Consider the following 20,846-nt stretch of genomic DNA (forward strand, 5'->3'; position numbering starts at 1 on the left):
AGATACCACCAGAGCCATAGAAAATATTTAATCTAACTGTACACAATAATTCCACTGGAGTACAGTGTGTCATTCACTTTCCCATGTACAAACTCACTAACTGATGCAGTTCCTGAAGTTTCTTGAGAGGGATGTCACAAATTCATCATGCTTTGTAGTATTAACTGGTAAAAATAGTTTCCATCTCTATAATCACACAGAGACTTTTTATTTGAGTTTGATCTTTAGTTCATTCTCTGTTTAAAATACAGGGGCAAAGAGCACATGTCTTCGGTCTGGATTGATATATGCATTTAAAGTCCCCATGAAGTTTTTTTATAGCTTTTAATATAATTAATTATATTAATATGTTAATATAATAATGTTAATGTTAACATTACCTATATACATATCTTAATGTTACCTATAAGCTTGTGTGCTCCAAAAACAATGACAATTTGCTCTCTTGAATCTAAACTACTGGATGATGCTTTTCCCAAATTTCCCAAATCTAAGTTTTTAAAGGGGGGGTGAAATGCTGTTTCATGCATACTGAGCTTTTTACACTGTTAAAGACTTGGATTCCCATCCTAAACATAGACAAAGATTCAAAAAATAATGTTGGACGTTTGATGGAGTATTTCTGTGTTAAAAATACTCCTTCCAGTTTCTCACAAGTTTCGGAGAGTTTTTTTCGAGTATGGGTCGACTTGACGTTAATAGATCGAAGGTCCTTGTATGGGCCGTACGGCTCTTCTCCCGGTAGGGTGCGCGCACGCGTGACTAGAGCGAGAGAGAGGAAATGCACGCCGTAAACAGTCTCTCAGATGCAGATCCAGTCATCCGTGAACACTTATGTGGCGCCGCGCTCCACTTTATTCCTATGGGTGACGTCGAGCGACTTCAACGCTTCAGCACAGCATTCCGGGAAGGCAGCGCTGCATTTGAACCGATTTGAACGCAGAAATGATGGGAAGCTTCACAACATCGTTTCAGTCGCGTCTCAAAGTGGATTTACACGCCACTGCTGTCACAGGACTTCACCAAATCATACCACAGAAGTGTGTTTTTGACGGAGCGGTCCCAGCGATAAAGGTTCGGTCCTGCTTTGGAAGCAGCCGGTGAGTTAAACCTCTTCAAATGTCTGCTTTTGGCTACCGTCGCATGAGTAAACATCAGTAAACGACACGACCGCGTTCTTCGTCATTCAAATGCGCTAACGGTTACTCCATTGTTGTTCTGTATAATGTTACACTAGTCTGGCGTGCAAAACCGTTTTGCTTGCTACTTCTAAGGTCTAGTCGCATACAATAGTCCATAAACCGAATCATGTCCTCATAAACTGCGAGTAAAGACACAGAAAAGTTGAGAGGCCACTAAATACAGTACATACCACAGAGACGGACGTCCTGATGTTGCCGTTTCCTGTTCAATTTATTTCTCCCTCAGATTTGATTGTGGATCATTATCTGTATTAGCTGAGATAGCCATGGGTTTCTCCACGCTTGAGGACGTCACCACTTTGCGCGCTTGTCATTCTTTAGCTCCGCCCACACGATACGCCTCCAGGTGCTCGTTTTTTTCCGGAAAGACTTGGTACAGCCTATATTTCTTTTATAAATATGATAAAACTAAAGACTTTTCGGAGATATGAAGGATGCAATACTACTCTATAGGTACTCAAGATTGACATGAGATTGACTGAAACTGAGTGTTTCACCCCCCCTTTAAGCTTTTAAAGCAACCCTATTTTCTCAGTGTTGTGACTATGTAAAATTAGAAAACACCAGATGTTAACCACATTTACATTTCATTTTGTAGATATGTTCACCACATATTTTTAATAAACAGCAATATAGTACTTTAACAATTTCATTTTTTAAACTACAATACTGGTAAAAAAAAAAAAAAAATGTAACCAAAAAAAAAAAAACTCAACAAATGCATGTTACATGAAGATAACCATGAACAGTTTATACCCCCTTTACCTTCCTCATACATGTGCTATCAGGCCATCAAGAGAAAATGCCTATTGTCTTATAACCATATTACAAAACATGTAATGCAGTTCTAGTCAATCTACTTGCTGGGTAAAAATGCTGAGCTTAGTTTATGTACTTTGATTGCTAGATTTCACATTAGAGGATTCATGCAGCTCAAAGTTTACCCTCAGTCTGAAAGGGTAATGTGTATTGGGGTTTTCTCTTAAATATAACGAGAAACAAATGTATTAATGTTTAAAGACTTAAAATCACACAGAAGTATTTGGAGAATTTTTTTTTGTTTCAAGACATTCAATATACTAGCTATTATTTTTCCCTTGCTGCCTGTCAGCAACTGCAAATGTCTAGGGAACCAGCATGTCCTTGGCCTTGTTGTGAAGGTTTCAGTGCATGTTGTCTCAAAGAAAGAAGAGAAAGGTGCCTCCTAATCTTTAGTCAAATTGTAAACTTTTAAAAAGTAAAAAAATATTCAAAATATCATGCTGCTTTATTCATTTATGAGATTTGGATACATTACTTACTCTGCTACTAAGGACATGCTTTGCCCCTAAAGAATCATCAACTTTTCAGGCCCAGCCTACTTTTGGTTATTGAAACTCCCCTTTCAGGATAAAAGCCTGTGTCTGTGTTCAAAAGTGCTTCCAGACTTAAAAGACAATCTTCTTACCAATACTACTAGCTCACGTGCTTGTAAATATTGCTGTTTATATATTTTTGGATTGTTAGAATGACTGCCTCTGTATTGCTCTTGAGTCTTTTCTGCCTGGGATCAGCAGAGGCTGGGAAGTTATTAGTAATTCCTTCAGATGGCAGTCACTGGACAGGCATGAGGCCTTTGGTGGAGGAGCTTGGCCGTAGAGGAAACCAGGTGGTGGTTGTCATCGCAGAAGCAAGTCTGAGCAAGGGTCCGTCACAACACACCACTACTCTGACATATCCAGTACCCTACACCAAGACCGAGCTACAAGCCCATGTGAATGCAGGCATTACTACTCTGACAAGTTTAGATGTATCTACAGATCTGGCCAGGTTTCAGAATTTCATCAACACTATGGATATGCTTAGTGTTCTTACAACTCGGAACGCAGAGGGTTTGCTCTTCAACAAGGACTTGATGAAGAAACTGCAAGACTACAACTTTGATGCTATTCTCACAGATCCATTTGAGCCTGTTGGACCTATAGTTGGTTACTATCTCTCCATTCCAGCCATTTATATACAAACAAGCCATCCTTGTGGCGTCGACGCTCTTGCCAGCCAATGTCCAGTTCCGGCTTCTTATGTTCCACAAGGTTTTACTCACTTTACTGACCATATGAATCTTTGGCAAAGAAGTGTGAACCTGGTAAGGGCTCTCTTGCAGCCCACGGCTTGCAGACGTATGTTTAATCATGCAGATGAGATCGCCTCACGTGTACTGCAGAGAAAAACATCAATGGTGGAAATCATGAGCCGTGCAACTCTCTGGTTTGTGCAATCAGACTTTACTTTTGAATTTCCGCGTCCATTAATGCCAAACATGATCATAATTGGAGGAATGGACAGCAAGAAAGCAAAACCTTTGTCGCAGGTAAGAATTCGTATAGCTCTTATTTTGCCACTACTACTGATTTTCCATGTGCTGTTTTCACATTATCATCCTCAAATGTGAAGATAATTAGCCAGTATCACATTTAAAAAAAAAAAAGAAATACACTTCAGAAATAAAATAAATAAATCACCCATGTATACTACTGGAATAAAACCTCTCAATAGGTCTTAGGGAGAACCTCGTTGAGCCTTTTCACAGGTCTGCGTAAGAACAGGAAAAAAACTGTTCTAAAACATGAAACTCTCTGTCCAGGCTGTTTCTGGAATTTTATCACTTTACAAAACTCTACAAACAAGTTATTCTGTTTCTGTGTACATGGGCAAAGTGCAAAACCTCCCCAGTCTCCTCTCTGTTTAGATTTTAATTTTCTCACTCCAGAGAAAATATTATATTAATATTATATTTTCTCACTCCAGAGAAAATATTATATTAATATTATCAGTAACACTGTTGGAAACTGAACCATGGTTGGTTTTGGACTGTTAGTTTTTGTATAAGCAATTAATGCTATACTCACAATTTGCACGCTTAACTGGCAAACAATGCTTCTATTCCTAAGCACACATGCAGGTAACAGGTCAGGATTTGAAAACTGGGTGTGTTTGTTTTTTATCTTCAAGCTCACGCTTCTCTCTTTAAAAAGAAATGTTTTAAAAGAGCACAACTTGCATTAAAAATGAACTTTAATTACACATTGTTCCACAGATTTTAGTGTTCAAATATATCATTTAAAAGTGTTGAAATGTTTGGTTAGTACTTGTTCAATATAGAGTATTAATAGTTATATATTTAAAAGTATTCTGTAATGTTTAAATTGCTGTTAAAATGTGAGGTAAACTTGCAAATGTACATTTTAACATATCCTTGTCCGCTTTTAAAACATTCATTACTCTACAAACACATCCAGTATTTTGCATATCTCCCCAAAATATCCCCCCCCCCCCCATCTATACCATTTCAATCTCTGCATTTGTTCCCTTTTGACCTTTTGCATGCCTTAACTTGGTTTTAAACTTTCACCCTGACTGGTTGCTTCACCGCCATATATAGATAAAGTCCCACCCAGCTGCTATAGAATTTCCACCCATTCTAACATAAATCAGGCTCATTGTGAGATATTGGAGTAGTTTAAGTACACATTGCCTGCTTGCTTCTCGTTGACCTTTCCTCTAGCTGGTAAAAGCCATAGTGAGTGATTAAAATTTTATTTTTTTATTTTTAAAGAAACCACTGATAGAATGGCTGGCGTGTGGTTGCTCCTGAGTCTCTTCTTCTTGGGTTCAGCTGAAGCTGGGAAACTGTTAGTTATTCCATCAGATGGCAGTCACTGGTTAGGGATGAAGCCTATTGTGGAGGAGTTGGGGAGAAGAGGAAACCAGGTGGTGGTCGTCGTCCCAGAGGCAAGTCTGAGTATGGGTCCTTCACAGAACACCACCACTCTGACATATCCAGTGAACTACACCAAGGCTGAATTAGAAGCGAACTTAGCAGGGGAGATAAACACAATTCTAAGTATTGATATGTCTACAGACCTGGCCAAGTTCCAGTTTTTTATCCTGTCAATGGATGTTCTTCAAAGCTTCATAGTGAGAAACGCAGAGGGTTTGCTCTTCAACAAGGACTTGATGAAAAAACTGCAAGACTACAACTTTGATGCGATTCTCACAGATCCATTTGAGCCCATTGGAGCTATAGCTGGTGAATATCTCTCCATTCCAGCCATTTATATGCAAATAAACCATCCTTGTGGCGTCGACACTCTTGCCAGCCAATGTCCATTTCCAGCTTCTTATGTTCCACAAGGTTTTACTCACTTTACTGACCATTTGACTCTTTGGCAAAGAAGTGTGAACCTAGTAAGGGCTCTCTTGCAGCCCACGGCTTGCCAACATATGTTTAATCATGCAGATGAGATCGCCTCACGTGTACTGCAGAGAAAAACATCAATGGTGGAGATCATGAGCGGTGCAGCTCTCTGGTTTATGCGCTTTGACTTTGCCTTTGAATTTCCACGGCCGCTGATGCCTAACATGGTCATGATTGGAGGAATGGCAACCAAGAAGCCAAAGCCATTGTCACAAGTAAGCAGCCATAAATAGATTTGCATGTAACTGCAAGCACATTTGCAACATTATTGGTGTCATTGCTCTCTATCCTGTTGCTTATTTTTCTTTATCCTTGTCTGTCATCAACTCATCCTCATTGACTGTGAAACTAGCCAGCAAATGCACAAGCAATCCTCAAACCAGTATCTATACCAAATATAGTCTATACCATATTTTTTTTCTAAATTAATGGTGTCTAATGGGCTGAGAAAGAGCAAGAAAATGTTTGGGTCTCTTTTTTCCAGAACATGTCTAAGATGACAGAATCATTTCAGTAGTATGCTACTCTTGAAACAGCTCTGCTTTAACAACAATATGAAAAAGTATCTATCTCTTGTCACTGAGGCAAATAACCTTTGTTAAAGGTTGACATCCTCCTTCCACACTAAAACACGCTGACATTTAACCCTTGTGTGGTGTTCATATTTTTGTTACTCAGCCAGTGTTCGTGGGTCTGATGGACCCACTGCATTTTGGGGTTTTTCAAACAACAAAATCAAAAAAGTTATGTTAAAATACTCAACAGATTTTTACTTCATCCCAATTACAAGCAACACAGATAGCATATATGGTTAATATTTTCTCTTTACCTTTGTTGGATCACATTTAAGAATTGCAACCTTGTGTGGGAAGGGCAGGGGTAGACACAAAACTCACTCTTGTAGCTACTCTCTCACACTCACAGACAATCTCTCTCACATGCACGCACACGCACACACACACACTCATGCACACACACACACACACACACACACACACACACACACACACACACACACACACACACACACACACACACACACACACATAACACACACACACACGCACGCAACCCCCTACCTACCCATCACAGAAAACCTTTGGCTTTTTTTGAATTTCAAAAAACACCATTTAGTATGTTTTAGTATGAGGACACAGATATCGTCATAAACCATGTTTAGGTTGTAATACCCATGTCATTATACACTTTTGTGTCCTCATAAACCATATACATGAACACACACAGACCAACAGCAGGTCTTGACAGGAGGAGGACAGAGTAAAGGTACACATGACCTACAATTCCCACACTTTTATTAGCCCCGGGTCCAGTGGACCCGAACATCCTGTGTGTAATGTAAATGTGTAGGGGGGATGTACAGTGTGTGGTCATTGAAAATGTGTTCTGATATATATTCCTCACAGAAAATGAGCCAAGGCCAGTGAGTCTCAGTTTGAAAAAATAATTAATCATATAATTTTTCTTTCGATAAAAAAGGAAAATGGGTCCAACAGACCCAAACACCATACAAGGGTTAACTATGATCGCATGTTAACATGATAGCTGATATACGGATGGGCACAATGAGTGAGACATTAGGGTACAATATTTTTTTAATATTTTTTTTTATAGCCAACAGCCCATAGGTTCCTCATATTGCGTATGGGAAAAGCTCATTTTCTCGAGAATATAAAGCAAAACTTTATTAATAAAGGTATCTATGGAAAGCACGGCTATGCAGCTGCACGGCAATAGCCCGGCGCGAGGAGCGCTCTGATTGGCCGGGCCACGGCAAGTACAGGAACCTATGGTGAGATGGCTGAAAGGAACGAACCAATGGGGGCACTCCAAAGAGACTGCCGAAAAAGGGGCTTATATTAGCGTACAGGAGGCTATATAAGACCCTGATTCCCACCAGGTCTCCGCCTTCAGCCACCTGCGTTCAAGCTGCGCCATCCGGCGTTAAATATCCTTTATTCAGTGTGTCTATATTGTGTGTGTGTTGCCGCTGCAACAGCACTTCAAAGAGCTTACAGGCTTGTTCTATGCGAGGACTATCTCCCTCTTCGTGCCCAAGAAGCGTCGCGAAAAGACGGAGCTCTCCTTACTCTCCCTCTTGTTCCATCACGCTGAAGAAGCGCTGCGGAGAGAGAATGTTAGAGGACATGAACAAACTCAAGCTGAAGCTCTCTTCACTTTGCTGCTGCCGCGGCTCTTCTTTCCGCCGCAGAGCTTTCCTCACTCTTCCTCTTCTCTCGTTCCGTGGTGCTAAGAAGCACCGCGGACAGAGAATACTAAAGTAAATAAACAAGCCGAAGCTCTCGTCACTATGTGCTGTGGAAGCCCGGCAGACAGACAGAGCTCTTCCTCTGCTCTCGTTCCATCGTGCTAAGAACCGTCACGGACAGAGAATACTACAGTAACGTTAGATAAACCAAAGAAGCGCTGCGGACAGACAGAGCTTTCCTCACTCTTCCACTTCTCTCGTTCCATTGCGCTAAGATGCGCCGTGGAGAGAGAATACTAGAGTAAGTTAGACGAGCGTACTCGGGCTGTTAGATATGTCAAGAATGCAGCTTACGTCACAGCCGTTTTCACTGCAGCCCTCTCCACAGTTTGCACATACAAATTAGGTGCTTATATTTACTAAATGAGCCTACAAAAGCAGAAATAAGCCATTTTAAATAAAGATCCATGTTTAACCAAATAAATAAATAAATCACAACACTAAAGTTTAGTGAAATTAGAAATATTTAAGAGTTTGTTAATTTAGTGCATATTTTGTAATCATGTCACAAGTAATAATATCAAGCAATGGTTTACTACTTTAGCAATGGAGTTTTACACAATTCTTTTGTAGTGTGGTTTTTGGTGAAATGTACTAAAATAAATATCATCACCTGTTTACATTAGCCCACTTCTTCTCGACACCTTTTCCTGATGGTTTATAGAACAATTACTGCGAGTCGCCCTCTGTCGTTTCAAAGAATAGCACAACGGCGCGCGTCACGTATAAACGCCTCGTCCGTTTGAGGAGGAGTGCACACAGTCAGCGAAAGTATAAACAAGGCTTTACGTCATGGCACGAGCTCACTGTCAGAGCATAACGGCGTCGGAATATGGCTGCCAAGCAAAGCTTTTTTTTCAGTCTATCACTTCTTCCAGTCCCCTCTATTCAGGCAGCTGGAAAGGTTTTTACACAGTAGACAATGTGTCCACTACACAGTGTACACCCCTACATAAGCACTGTTAATTCAGCCCCACAAAATCACAAATAAATCCGGCCGCGGACGGATTACACCATGGACTTCCTTATATTCTCCCAGTTCCCTTAGTTAAGTGACTGGAGATGAAATATTGCAGTCAACTAGACTGTGTCAAACACGCTCGTCTGCACATTAACGCTGTGTGCGTTTATCCCTGTGGACTCGCTTACTGGCTTGCGACGTGGGTACTCTACGTAGGTTGCGCCCACTACACAGTGCACGCCACTGCACATCATTTACAACGATACACAAAAGAGCTTTTTCTATGAGGGAAATGTGCCCACTTTACAGTCTGCACTCCTGCACCAAAGCACTTTTCACAAAGCGCACTCGTGCCACAAGCACTATAAATGTGAGGCGCGCGCCCACTGCAAAGCCTGCCCCGCCAAAACCTAAACACTATCCCCACAGTGTTACAAGCTCAGTGTTACAGCACAGGCAACGGGGTTAACACGTCCCTATTACTAAGCGCTATTACACCCCTGTATCTAATTCAACCCCTGGCTTCACGAGCCAGGCCTGGCAGGCCATTCCATTGAACACATAAAACGAGGTTACTCGCTACAGTTTTGCTCGCAGACCCTCGCAATCCACGCCGTAGTTGAGCCCTCAGTAAGAAGCAGTGTCAGTCACGTGCTTCTCGCTGAGGTGTTAAAACTGTTAAAGGAGAGAGCAGTGGAAACAGTGCACCCGACGCTAGCGAGTCAGGTTTTTACTGTCGCTAATTATTCGTCCCGAAAATGGATGGTGGTTTTAGGCCCATACTTCAGACATCTGAACAAAGCACTTATGACATGCTCATTCAAGATGCTGACGGTGAAACAAATCCTTGCGCACATTCGCCCCAACGATTGTTTTTTCTGAATCAAGGTATGGACATGTTATCCAGAGGACCCATTCACCAAGGGGAATGGTCTCTTCACCCGCAAACGATTTAGCTCGAGCAAGACTCGCTGCCCAATATTTTTCTCCAAATGCAGGGATGCCCTGGCTCATGTTGGCCCAGACTCCCGCTATATGCTCCCTCCGATCGTGATGCTGCCGCAAACCATCAAAAAAGATCAGGGAGACAGTATCCACAGTGCTTTTAACCCTTAAATGCATACCTCGGGTCGTTAGCGACCCGAGACGTCATTCACTACCCTGCTCCTCATTCATTTTTTAAACTTAGACATCAGCCTTCTTAGTATTCCTCAATCAATCCATTTTAAACAATATAACAAGAAAAAAATAATAGAATTATAATTGAATGCCTGTTTTTTCACTAGTTTTTTGTCAAAATTGTATAGGGTCGCTAACGACCCGAGGTGTGTAGGATTGTACGTGTAAGAATGTATTTCACCTGAGAACAAACTCAAGGGATTAAAGCTGCAATAAAGACAATAAAACTTCACTCTCTGAATGCAAGAGAAAACAAGACTGCACCTGGCCCAATCCTATTTCCTCACCCCTGCCGAGATATGACCCTCTCACCCTTTGGGTCACACAAACATGCAAATATCACAGATACTGCCACAAGCTGTTTCTGTACGGTCAATATAAATACTTTTGGTGTGATTGGTAAACAGGTTTCATCCTCACATCAGTGGAACTGGTGGCATTCCAGCTGTAGTAAAACAGGTCGTAAAAGAAGGACAACTGGGTTTGTTCCTCTGGTGTGGGGAGATGCTCATAAAGATCTTTTGATAAACATTTGCTGTCAGGCCTCAAGGATAGGTGGGACCATTTGGGTCTGAGAAAAGAACCAAGATCTGCATAAATATTTGGGTGCTAAATGTTTATTGTTCTTTGATCTGGTGGAGTATTTAAGGGGAAGGAGCAAACCACTCAGGGAAGCATCTGTATCCAGAACTTCCCACACTGTTCCTGTGTGTTTCTATAAGCCAGGTAAATGATGACTCTTTGAAACTATGTTTATACTATTTTATACTTGAGTAACATTGTATGCTGATCAGTTGTGTATCATTGTCTTTTAATTTGACTATATTTTGATGATTTTGCCTGGCTAAATAAACATTAACTTTGATTAATCTTGTATTATTCTAAGGCCGCTTCTTTTAGTATGATCAATCGGAGTCTGGTATTTCCGCAGGCGTTGTCTCGGCGTAGATCAAACAGCATGACTCAATGTATGGAGCATGGAGCACAACATTAGGGATAATCTGATTTCTGACTATCACTGTATTAGCAAGTTGCAGTTCCTGTGATTATTATTCCCATTACGCTTTAAGATGAGTAAGCAGGCGCAACCTCTTAAAGGTAAAATATTCACTCTGCAATCCTCTGACTAATATCAGAACCAGCCCGTCTGTGTTTGGGAATGTAATTCGCGAAACATATCTCTAAGAGATATCGGGTCCCTTGATGAACGAAGATAGTGAGAAGTAGAGATACTCAGGGAGATCAAATATCTAAATTAAATCACAACTAATCATACGATCAGCCGTAATTTATAAATGTAACAAACTCAAGGAAACTACATACAATTAGAGTCAGATTAAATTAAAACATGGAGTCAGATTTAAAATTGGATCTTCACACTTTAATAAATTACAGTGTCCTTTATAGAAGCGCCTGAAAAGACGAACACGCAGTATTCCTTCAATCAGCTGTTGGATTCCTACGTTGGGCCCAACAGGTGGAGTTATATTTTTTGCACAATGATAAATTAATCTATAATGATGAAATCGGGCACAATTCACCTTTATTCTACAAGGTGGCAATGTCTGATACACAATGATGAAATGACATTTCACTCATAGTACCTCTGACAGAAAACGAAACTATAATACTTATTATCTCCAAAACTTAAAATGGCTTAGTGATTTACTGCAGAGAGCAAGTACTAAACACAATCAAATATTAGTGTCAATGTCACTGATGATTGATCTGGTGAAGAAGCTGTCAGTGATCAAAATATTGATTATGAAGACGTCGAAAATGAGCTGGAGAATATGCGTGAGATCGCGAATATGAGGCAGATACTGAATGTACTGGTAAACGAGCTCTGACGAGGACATATGATGATGGTGTTAAACATCTGCTCACACTGAACCCTTCCAAGCTCCAAAAGGTAACGAAATAGGTTTTATTTTATTCTTCTGTAACTGTTGCTCTAACATCAGAAGTTTTATATATTATCGTGACAGGTAGAGGTCTATCCATGTTAAATATATATCCGGGTCGCTAACGACCCGAATATGTAAGAATGTTTGGGGAAACAGTCATGCATTTAAGGATTAAGGGAGTGGGTGGCTTACACGCACTCTCCGTGAGCCCTTCCTGTCTTGAGTTCGGGTCCAACAACTTCAAGGTTGTGCTCAAACCGAGACATGGTTTTATATCCAAAGTGCTATCAACCCCTTTCAGTATGCAGGTCATTACACTGCTTCCTTTACCCGCGAGAGAATAAGACGCAAACCTATTCTGCCCAGTAAGAGCATTGAGATTGTATCTAGAGCGCTCCACCCCCTTCAGGTAGTCGGATCAGCTTTTCATTGCTTCGGTGGCCGCACTAAGGTTGTGCTGTCATGAAAAAGACTCTCACACTGGATAGTGGATGCGATCTCACTAGCATATAGGTCTAAGAACCTAACTATATCACTAGCATATAGGTCTAAGAATATAGGTCTTAACCTGTCCTACAGGCATTAAAGCCCACTCCACTAGAGGCATGGCCTCGTCTTGGGCTTGGTCATGTGGCACTTTCATGGAAGATATCTGTGGGGCGGCAGGCTGGGCCTCTCCGCCCACTTTTATCAGATTCTACAATTTGGAGGTCCCAGCTTTACAAGCAGTGTTTTTCTCCGTCTAAGGGCTCTATCTGTAGCCCTGGCAACACGATTGCTTATATTGCGTATACACAATCGTTCATAAGCACCATTACACTCTACCATAGATCCGACTATGTCCGGTCAGGTGTTCAAACGAAATGACTCTTCCGGTTCTTTTCATTCCCCTTATGAAGCACACCTGTGTCGGTCTCTCTGGAGGTTTTTTGGCTTTCCCTCATTCAGTTGGGGATTTTGGGTCAGTCAGCACGCACAGCGTTTTACATTATGGTCCCATACGCAATACAAGGAACCTCTCGATAGGGAAGTACTCGGTTACTTTCGTAACCTCGGTTCCCTGAGAGAGGGAACGAGTATTGCGTTTCACGCTGTGTTCGTGCTTCTCACGTATCGCTTTAGTCGATTTTTAAAACCTGACACCTATGGCGAATCAGGGTTTTATATAGCCTCCTGTATGCTAATATAAGCCCCTTTTTCGGCGGTATCTCTGGAGCGCACCCATTGGTTCGAATTGAGTATGACCACGTCAGGCTAATACATTTAAACAATAATAATAATAAAAATACAGGTAATTACTGTACACACCTCCGTAAATATCCCAATACAACAATCATACAAACATGTCTTAAATTATTATTTCGGTTAACCAAAGCAGTCGACATTATTATTTGATAAAATGCCAGCATTACCGAAGGAACACAACCAGCATGCTAGGAGCACCGAGAGCACCACTAATGATGTCCCACCAGAAACAAACCCAACATACTGTAGTGTATGACTAAATGTAAATTAACTATAAAAATCAGAAAACGGTTTATATCAAATGAAAATCAATCAAATCTGTGAAATTGATGGCTAAATAATCATGTTATTTGTCACAAAGCTGCAGATGGCAGATTTTAATACAGTTTACAGTTTAAATTATGCTAGTATTAAATCACATGTTTAATTAAAAGTCAAGTACTTCTTATTTATTTTAAGGAACCTGTTTGATTTAGTTTACCCATACTTGTTAATTAATGCATTAATTACCAAACATGTACTAACATGTATTAATGCTTCTGTTATTCATGAATGAATCCTTATTCACAACTATATGTCTTAGTTCATGATAGCTCCTCATTTGTTCATGATTAGTTCATATCTTAACTAATAATGAGTTCATGTTGAATTAACTATTAATTCATGTATTAATACATGATTATTCATGTCCTGTTATTGTAAAGTGTAAAGTGTTACCATATTTTCTTTAGTACTTAAACGTTTGCAGATAAAATAATATTATCATAATTTAAATTAAATTAAATTGTAATCTCAGGCAAAACAAAGGGTGGGTTGGGTTGTAACACATCTTTTAAAAAGTGTTTCATCCAGAAAGACAGGTCAGTCAGATCAGTTAAAAAAAATTAAAGCTAATGGTGCAGATTCTGAGACCTCAGACAATGAAAACGTGTGCTGCTGGAGCCATTTGGAAGTTCTGAGCCAAAGGAAGTGTGTAAATCGTGCCCTATGCAGTCTCTGGGCCCTCCAAGTTTGCACTCCAGGGTTAACAACATTTATTTCTGACCATATTTCTAAGAATAACTTAAAATTTATTTTATTTGTTCATGATAGCTGTTATTCTCTTTGCAAGTTTGTTAGGGTCATACAGTACTTTTTTAAATATATTTAGGTTGTTTTGTTTTCTCTGCTCATTTTATTATTATTATTCATTTGTCTTGAATTTTTGCCTTAAAGGATATCCAGTGAGAAAGAGAGACATTAGATTTGATGTTAAGTAGCCTAGGGTGTGTGGATGATTTCTAATCTATATCGTTTTGAGCATAAGTAGGGTACATTTTAAGAGGCCTGGTAATTGCTTTGAAACCAGTGTAGGCTTTTAGATTCAATTATGTTACACTTTTTGTCATTTCTATAAATTTATTAGAATTTTAATCAAACACTCTTTGCTTTAGACTTTGACAAAAATTATTTGCATCTGTTGTATTATGTTGTACTATCAAATAATGATTAAGAGGAAAACAATGTAAAACATTTTTTTTCTCTCTAAACACATTCTTTCATTCATTGACACCGCACCTTGTATGTGAGAGTTCAAGCTTTTAACTGCCTTGTATGTTAAGAGCGTTTGTATGATATATGAGGTAATCACGTACTGACAGACCATAGTGACTTGCAGAATTGTTCAATCAAAAGGTAAAGATAAAAACAGTAAGTTGAACCTCTCAACAAACTTTGTACACATGAACCAAAACGTTGATTTTTTTATTCTTAGATTGTTCAATGGTTTGTGGATTTATAAACAATTGTGGAAAAAAAGAAACAACAAACAACATTGGATCTTATATGCTTGATTCGTTTTTTAGATATTACTATTACTTTTAGTAATTAAAAATGCAATTCATATAAAATTACTTGAATACACCTCTTTAATAATTATGATGTTTTAAAGGTGCACTATGTAGTATTTTTGCAGTAAAATATCCAAAAAAACACTAGGCCAGTGTTATATATTTTGTTCAGTTGAGTACTTACAATATCCCAAATGTTTCCAACTATTTGTAAATTGTAAGAAAATTGCAATTTTAACTAAGGACCAGGATGTTTCAGCATAGCGTTTGAGCGAGTCACCTGTCGATCGCGTCATATCTGCGTTACCCTGTTTTATTCTGCAGAAGCGCTTTTCTCTTAGCAGTGTGAACATATCACAGCAGCGCCGAGCGAACGCACAGAGGAATGTCATAACATAATTTTAAACACACTTAAATGTATCTGATATGATAAACAGCTGCTTTACCTGACCGGAAAAAGCAGAAGTGCGCGCCCCCCTTACTGTGTCCCGTCCCGTTATAACAAAAGTCCCGGTACTCGCGTGCTGTGTGTTTGTATAACAATCGCTCCAGCGGCCGTTCTCAGCCCCACAACACTCGGTCCTGCTCTGCTTTAGACTACAGTAACGTTAATAACCGCATCCATGAACATGATTTCTGCCCGAGTCCTATTTCCCACCGGCTGAGAGGTGAAGACCACATGTCCCAAGATGCTGTGCTCACACTTGGCCTCATCAAACTACGCCTTTGTTTAGAATAGGCGCCCTCCAGTGGACGTAAAGTTGCATAGTGCACCGTTAAATGTTTAAGTTAAAATTAATTTTGATATTTTAGGTAAAATTGTCAGGGTGATAAAACTGTCCTGATATAATGAAGAAAAAAAGATTGGTGAATGAAATTCTAAATTTTATAATAGTTATATGACAATACATACATCTAGAAATAAAAACATTGAAACAAGAAATAACATCATAAAGATGAACCCTGCAGACAAAGGTCAAAAATCTTTAAAAATATCCTTTTTTGAAATTATTTTTGAATTTGGTGCCTTCTAGACTGAGAAAAGACAGAAAATGTATTTTTGTCTCATGGGGAAGAAAGACTCCATTCCCAAGAGGCCATTCCCAAAGCCACCGCTACTGGATTACTCTGACTGAGTTGGAGAAGACACTACAATTAAAAACTGAACGTGTCTGTTCAATATAACGATCGAGTCGCCGCGTGAGTCTCACAGCACTAACTCAGATTAGGAGTCAGATTACATTTAACGTCATAAATGAGTTAATGAGCAGCATACATTCACAACGCGAGTTCAGTCTGGTGCATTTTCAGTTCATGCCTTTGGAAGCTTAACTTTCATAGAAATTATTTTGAGAAGTTAAAACACTTACATTGACCAGCAGAGGTCCGTTGAAATGAATACTTTGTAAGGCCGCCCAAATCGTCCCAATGGAGGCTAACGATCGGCGGGTGAAGGTCGCTGCGCGTTCGGACTTTTCAGCGGGGCAAAGGGATTTTATTCAAATTTCTCTTTATCTGACTCCATTTCATCATAATTTAGAATTTAGGTTAGAATGCCAATTGGTTATTTGGTCATTATATTTAATAGTTTAAGTACACATTTAATTATTCCTTTTAACCCTTCATTGAAATTATGCCCGTTTGTAACCTGAAGTAGAGAATGAAATATATACCTGACTTCTGAAAATTACATAATGCTGGTTTATCTTTAAGACGTCCAGCATTACGGGCTGACCTGTTTAAAGTGTCAAGCCTTGAGCTCTTTGCAACATTCCCTTAAATACACAGAAACAAATGTAAAAACTCTTTCAGATGTAAACACAAGTTCACAGTGGGAATTTGCATTAATCAAGTCCTATAGACTTGTATTGATGCAAAGGCCAAATGGCTGAAAGCCACACCCACCATACTAAGGCAATATATCTCTAAATTCTTAAAACATTGATCATCTTTTGGTTAACTGTATCGTGTGGATTGACATTGTAACATAGAGATTCTGTCACAATCATTTGAATATACTCCAGGGTTTCTATTGATACAAAGCCATATGCTAATCGCTGAAGTAACCCTTTAAAAGACTGAGCTGATGCATCCAGAGAGCTATATCAACACCCACTTAACTTTTGTATGGTTAAGAGGCAACTCCTCATAGAAAAACATTTCCAGTCTACCAAAATATACCTCTGTATGCTGTCTACTGTACGGACATTAGAGGAATGGTGAAAGCATGTTCCCGCTCTGGCGCCACATTTTAGTCTGGCTTGTTCTCCTCAGAGCCTGTTCAGGCTGGAAAGGTGCTTGTCATGCCGGTGGATGGCAGCCACTGGCTGAGCATGAAGATCCTGGTGGAAGAGCTGTCTCAGAGGGGTCATAAGATGGTGGTCCTGGTCCCTGAAACCAGTGTTCTGATAAAGGCATCTGACAATTACACCACTACTTTGTGGTTTTCCAATTGAGCATTTGATTTGCCATTTTCAATGTTGGTTTGAGCATTTGATTTATAATTTGAGTATTGATTTCTTATTTAAAGGTAGGGTAGGTAAGAATTGGTAAAAAACTTTTTTTTTTTTCCAAAATTTGTTTAAACTTTCTTTATATATCAATACATAATTAAAATGTAAGTACTCTGAAAAATAAAATATAAAAATTGAGTGTCTGTAGCCCACTCACGTTTTAAAGTCGGCTCAATATTTCCATTCACTCCACCTTCTCCCTTCTGGGCACTTTCCAAAGCCACGCCCCAGAATACATGAACACGCTACGCCAACTGCTCAGCTGGAAGACGCATTATTTACCTGAGACGAGCGGAGTGCATGTAGTGACATCATGTCAGAATCACATGTAATAAAAAATCTAACTTAATCAGTATGAGTCTTCCTTTTTTGCAATGTTTGCCTTCGCTGACTGCAAAACCCGGCACTGTGAATTTTGAATGCTCTTTCTCTGCTATTATTTTGCCTAGGTTTCGTGCCTCTTGAACTGCTCAAATCAAACAGGTGCGCACACCTGGACAGATCTTGTAGCGAAAGAATAGACAGTAATAAAAATGGATAGAGCGTTCCCATTGACTTCAACGGCGGAAAATGAAGTCAATTAGAAGCACTCACTTCCTGATGGCTGAGCGAACTGCACAAGCTCAGACTGAGCTTGACGACGTAGATGTGACGTACGCAACCTGTCTGACAGCTGTAGGTCTTCTAGTAGTTGTGGAAAGTGAAATCTTAATCACGTCGTTTAAATGTTTTGTCCCGTTGCTTTTGGCTCACTATGGGCTTCTCCCCATTCTTCTGCCTTGACTTTATCAGACTTTATATCTCCACGTCCCCCCGACTGTCTCATAGACAGTAAAAGATTGCTTCTGAGGATCTCCTCCTGTCTATACGGTAATTCCTCTACTGTGCGACAGAGTCGCGTCGGTTATGGCGCGATCGTTAGCCTATTTTTACAAAAACAGCTTCTACGGGGCTATAGTGTAAGATTTAAGGTAATGCTGCCTTTTATACATTGTTGTGTTTCTTTATAAATAAACAATGGACAAATGGAGTCTTTAAATGCCTCAGATGTAAAGTTATTCACTGTCAAAGTGACTCAAAAATGAATGGGAGTCAATGGGATGCTAACAGCAGGTGATGGCTTGGTTAGCAATGGCCGCCTCTATGGGTGGAACGCTCTCCGAGTGCCAGATTACCCCCCTTGAGCAAAAGCGGTGAGACATGGTAGCGAGAGAGAGTGACAGTCGCCCAAGCCAATCACTTGTTTCGGCCTGAAAGAAAATAATGAGCAGTGTTTATTGCAGATTAAAAAGTCTAGAGTCACTCGATTTGTATACTCTCCTTTTCAGAGTACTTACATTTTAATTATGTATTGACATATAAAGAAAGTTTAAATACATTTGGACAAAAGTGTTTTAGATCATTCCTACCTACCCTACCTTTAAGCATTGGATTATATGTCTAATTAAAGCTGTAAGCATCGGTAAAAGGACCCTTGCACATTTGGGAGCACCCCGGTGGCCTCAGGAAAACAGCGAATAGTGGGTGTCATGCGTTTAAGCCGGTTAATATAGGAGAAATATGGCAGTCACTCCAATGTGCCACACTTCCTGCTGCCAGAAGGTGGTGCTTTGACTGTAACTGAATTGTCATAGTTGTCTTCAGGCCAAAACTATTATTAAACATGTGATGTTTGAGGCAAATTGTACATTGTATGCTTGAGTTCCAACTTTCGCAGCGTTACGTTAGCACTTAGCCGCGTGTTATATGATTTAATGTGTTTCTAGCATAATTGGTACTTCATGGCATATTTTAATGAGTTTCTGGGAGTGAATTACAGTGTAAAGTGTGCCATTTCCTGTTCCCAGCAGGTGGCGCTATAACTGTAACTCATTGATGTATAGATGTCTTCAGGCCAGGACTCTAATAAAACTTGTGAATTTTGGGGCAGATCGGACATTGTATGTCCAAGTTACAACAACTTCCTGTTTCATGGCGAAACATCTAAATTTGTCAGGCCGCATGGACATTCCCTCCAGGGAAAACTCAAGATCTTCACAATTTAATATCACAAAGGCCTTTAGATCAGACTGACTAAATATGATGTTGATCTGATTAAATCTCTAGGAGGAGTTTGTTAAGCCTACTTTCTTAATTTTTGTTTAAAAGAAGTATACTAATAGCACACTTGAATAAACTTCTTTTTCATGAGGGATAATATTAAAAGCCATGCATTTGTTAATTTTTGCATGACATTGCATATTTCTAAACTTTCACCCCAATTGGTTTCTTCACCTCCATATAGTCGATAAAGTCCCACCCACATACTAGGATTGCCACTTCTGCTAACATAATCAGACTCATTGTGAGATACTGGAGTAGTTTAAAACCCTTTGACACGTACGATCAAACCCGTATGATCATTCTGTGCTGGTCCCTGGTGCGTACGATCATACCGGTGCGATTAGAACGCTCAGTGACCAACTGCCGAATTCAAAATTTAAAATCTGTTTTAGCGCGCTGACTGGCGCTGAGCCAAAGACTGAGTGAATGAAAGACTGACTTCGCTCGGTGTCTTTTAATGTTTATTTTAGGTTTCATACACTTCAAATTATATTACACAACCACAAAAATATCAGCAAACACTAAATATAGTTTGTAACTGCATACTACTATATATAACAGCAAGATATCAGTGTTATAAATGGCCCGTGATAATATTACCGATCAAATAACAATCATTTTCTACCCTTTGACGTGAACGATCAGTCTAGGCTGTTCCCTTACGTAATGTCACATATATCAGGAGAAGTGGGTGATCTTGTGTTATAAATCCAGCTAGCTTAGCCTCCCTGGCACTGTTGTAAACACATAATCGCGGCACAAATGCCCATAACGTTAGCCCGCTATAACATTACATATCAACTAACACAATCATTTACTACCATTTCATGTGTACGATCAGTCTAGGGCTGTTCCCTCATGTAATGTCACATATAATCAGGAGAAGTGGGTGATCTTGTGTCGCAAATCCAGCTGACTGCCTCCCTGGTACTGTTGTAAACACATGACGGCGCCACACCCACAGCTAGTGATAAATTACAGAACATCTATTCTAACTTATATATTTTTAATAAGTACATAAACCATAAGGAGTTAACTTGCATCCATTTAAATTTAGTTAACAAGTTTGAAAATATTTTAATGAAAAATAATAAAATAAAACCTTTCCTGTAGCTCAAACAGTAGAGCATAGTGCTAGCAACGCCAAGGTCATGGGTTCGATTCCCAGGGAAAGCAAAAACTGACAAAAATGTAAAATGTGTACCTTAAAATGCAATGTAAGTCGCTTTGGATAAAAGCGTCTGCCAAATGCATAAATTTAAATGTAAAACATGCATTGCAAGCATTTTTTCCTGCTGACAAGTTATGTCACTGTTACCTCACGCTCACGTTGGTACCCACTGCAGACACAATTTTAATACAATTTACCAGTTTTTAACTACT

General features: G+C 39.6%; 1 protein-coding gene and 1 pseudogene across 1 annotated transcript in view; both read left to right on the forward strand.

The window, feature by feature from the left end:
- The first annotated feature begins 2,615 nt into the window (after window positions 1-2,615).
- Window positions 2,616-20,846, forward strand: part of LOC137075248 (UDP-glucuronosyltransferase-like) — a 59,768-nt gene continuing 41,537 nt past the window's right edge. Inside the window, exon 1 of the mRNA XM_067443597.1 lies at window positions 2,616-3,552. Within this exon, the coding sequence (XP_067299698.1) occupies window positions 2,710-3,552 (843 nt within the window). The 5' untranslated portion in view covers window positions 2,616-2,709. The remainder of the gene's footprint in view (window positions 3,553-20,846) is intronic.
- LOC137076041 (UDP-glucuronosyltransferase 1A5 pseudogene) lies at window positions 4,619-5,858 on the forward strand (annotated as a pseudogene).

The sequence above is a fragment of the Pseudorasbora parva genome, chromosome 5 (genome assembly GCF_024679245.1).
Source record: "Pseudorasbora parva isolate DD20220531a chromosome 5, ASM2467924v1, whole genome shotgun sequence".
Lineage (NCBI taxonomy): Eukaryota > Metazoa > Chordata > Actinopteri > Cypriniformes > Gobionidae > Pseudorasbora > Pseudorasbora parva.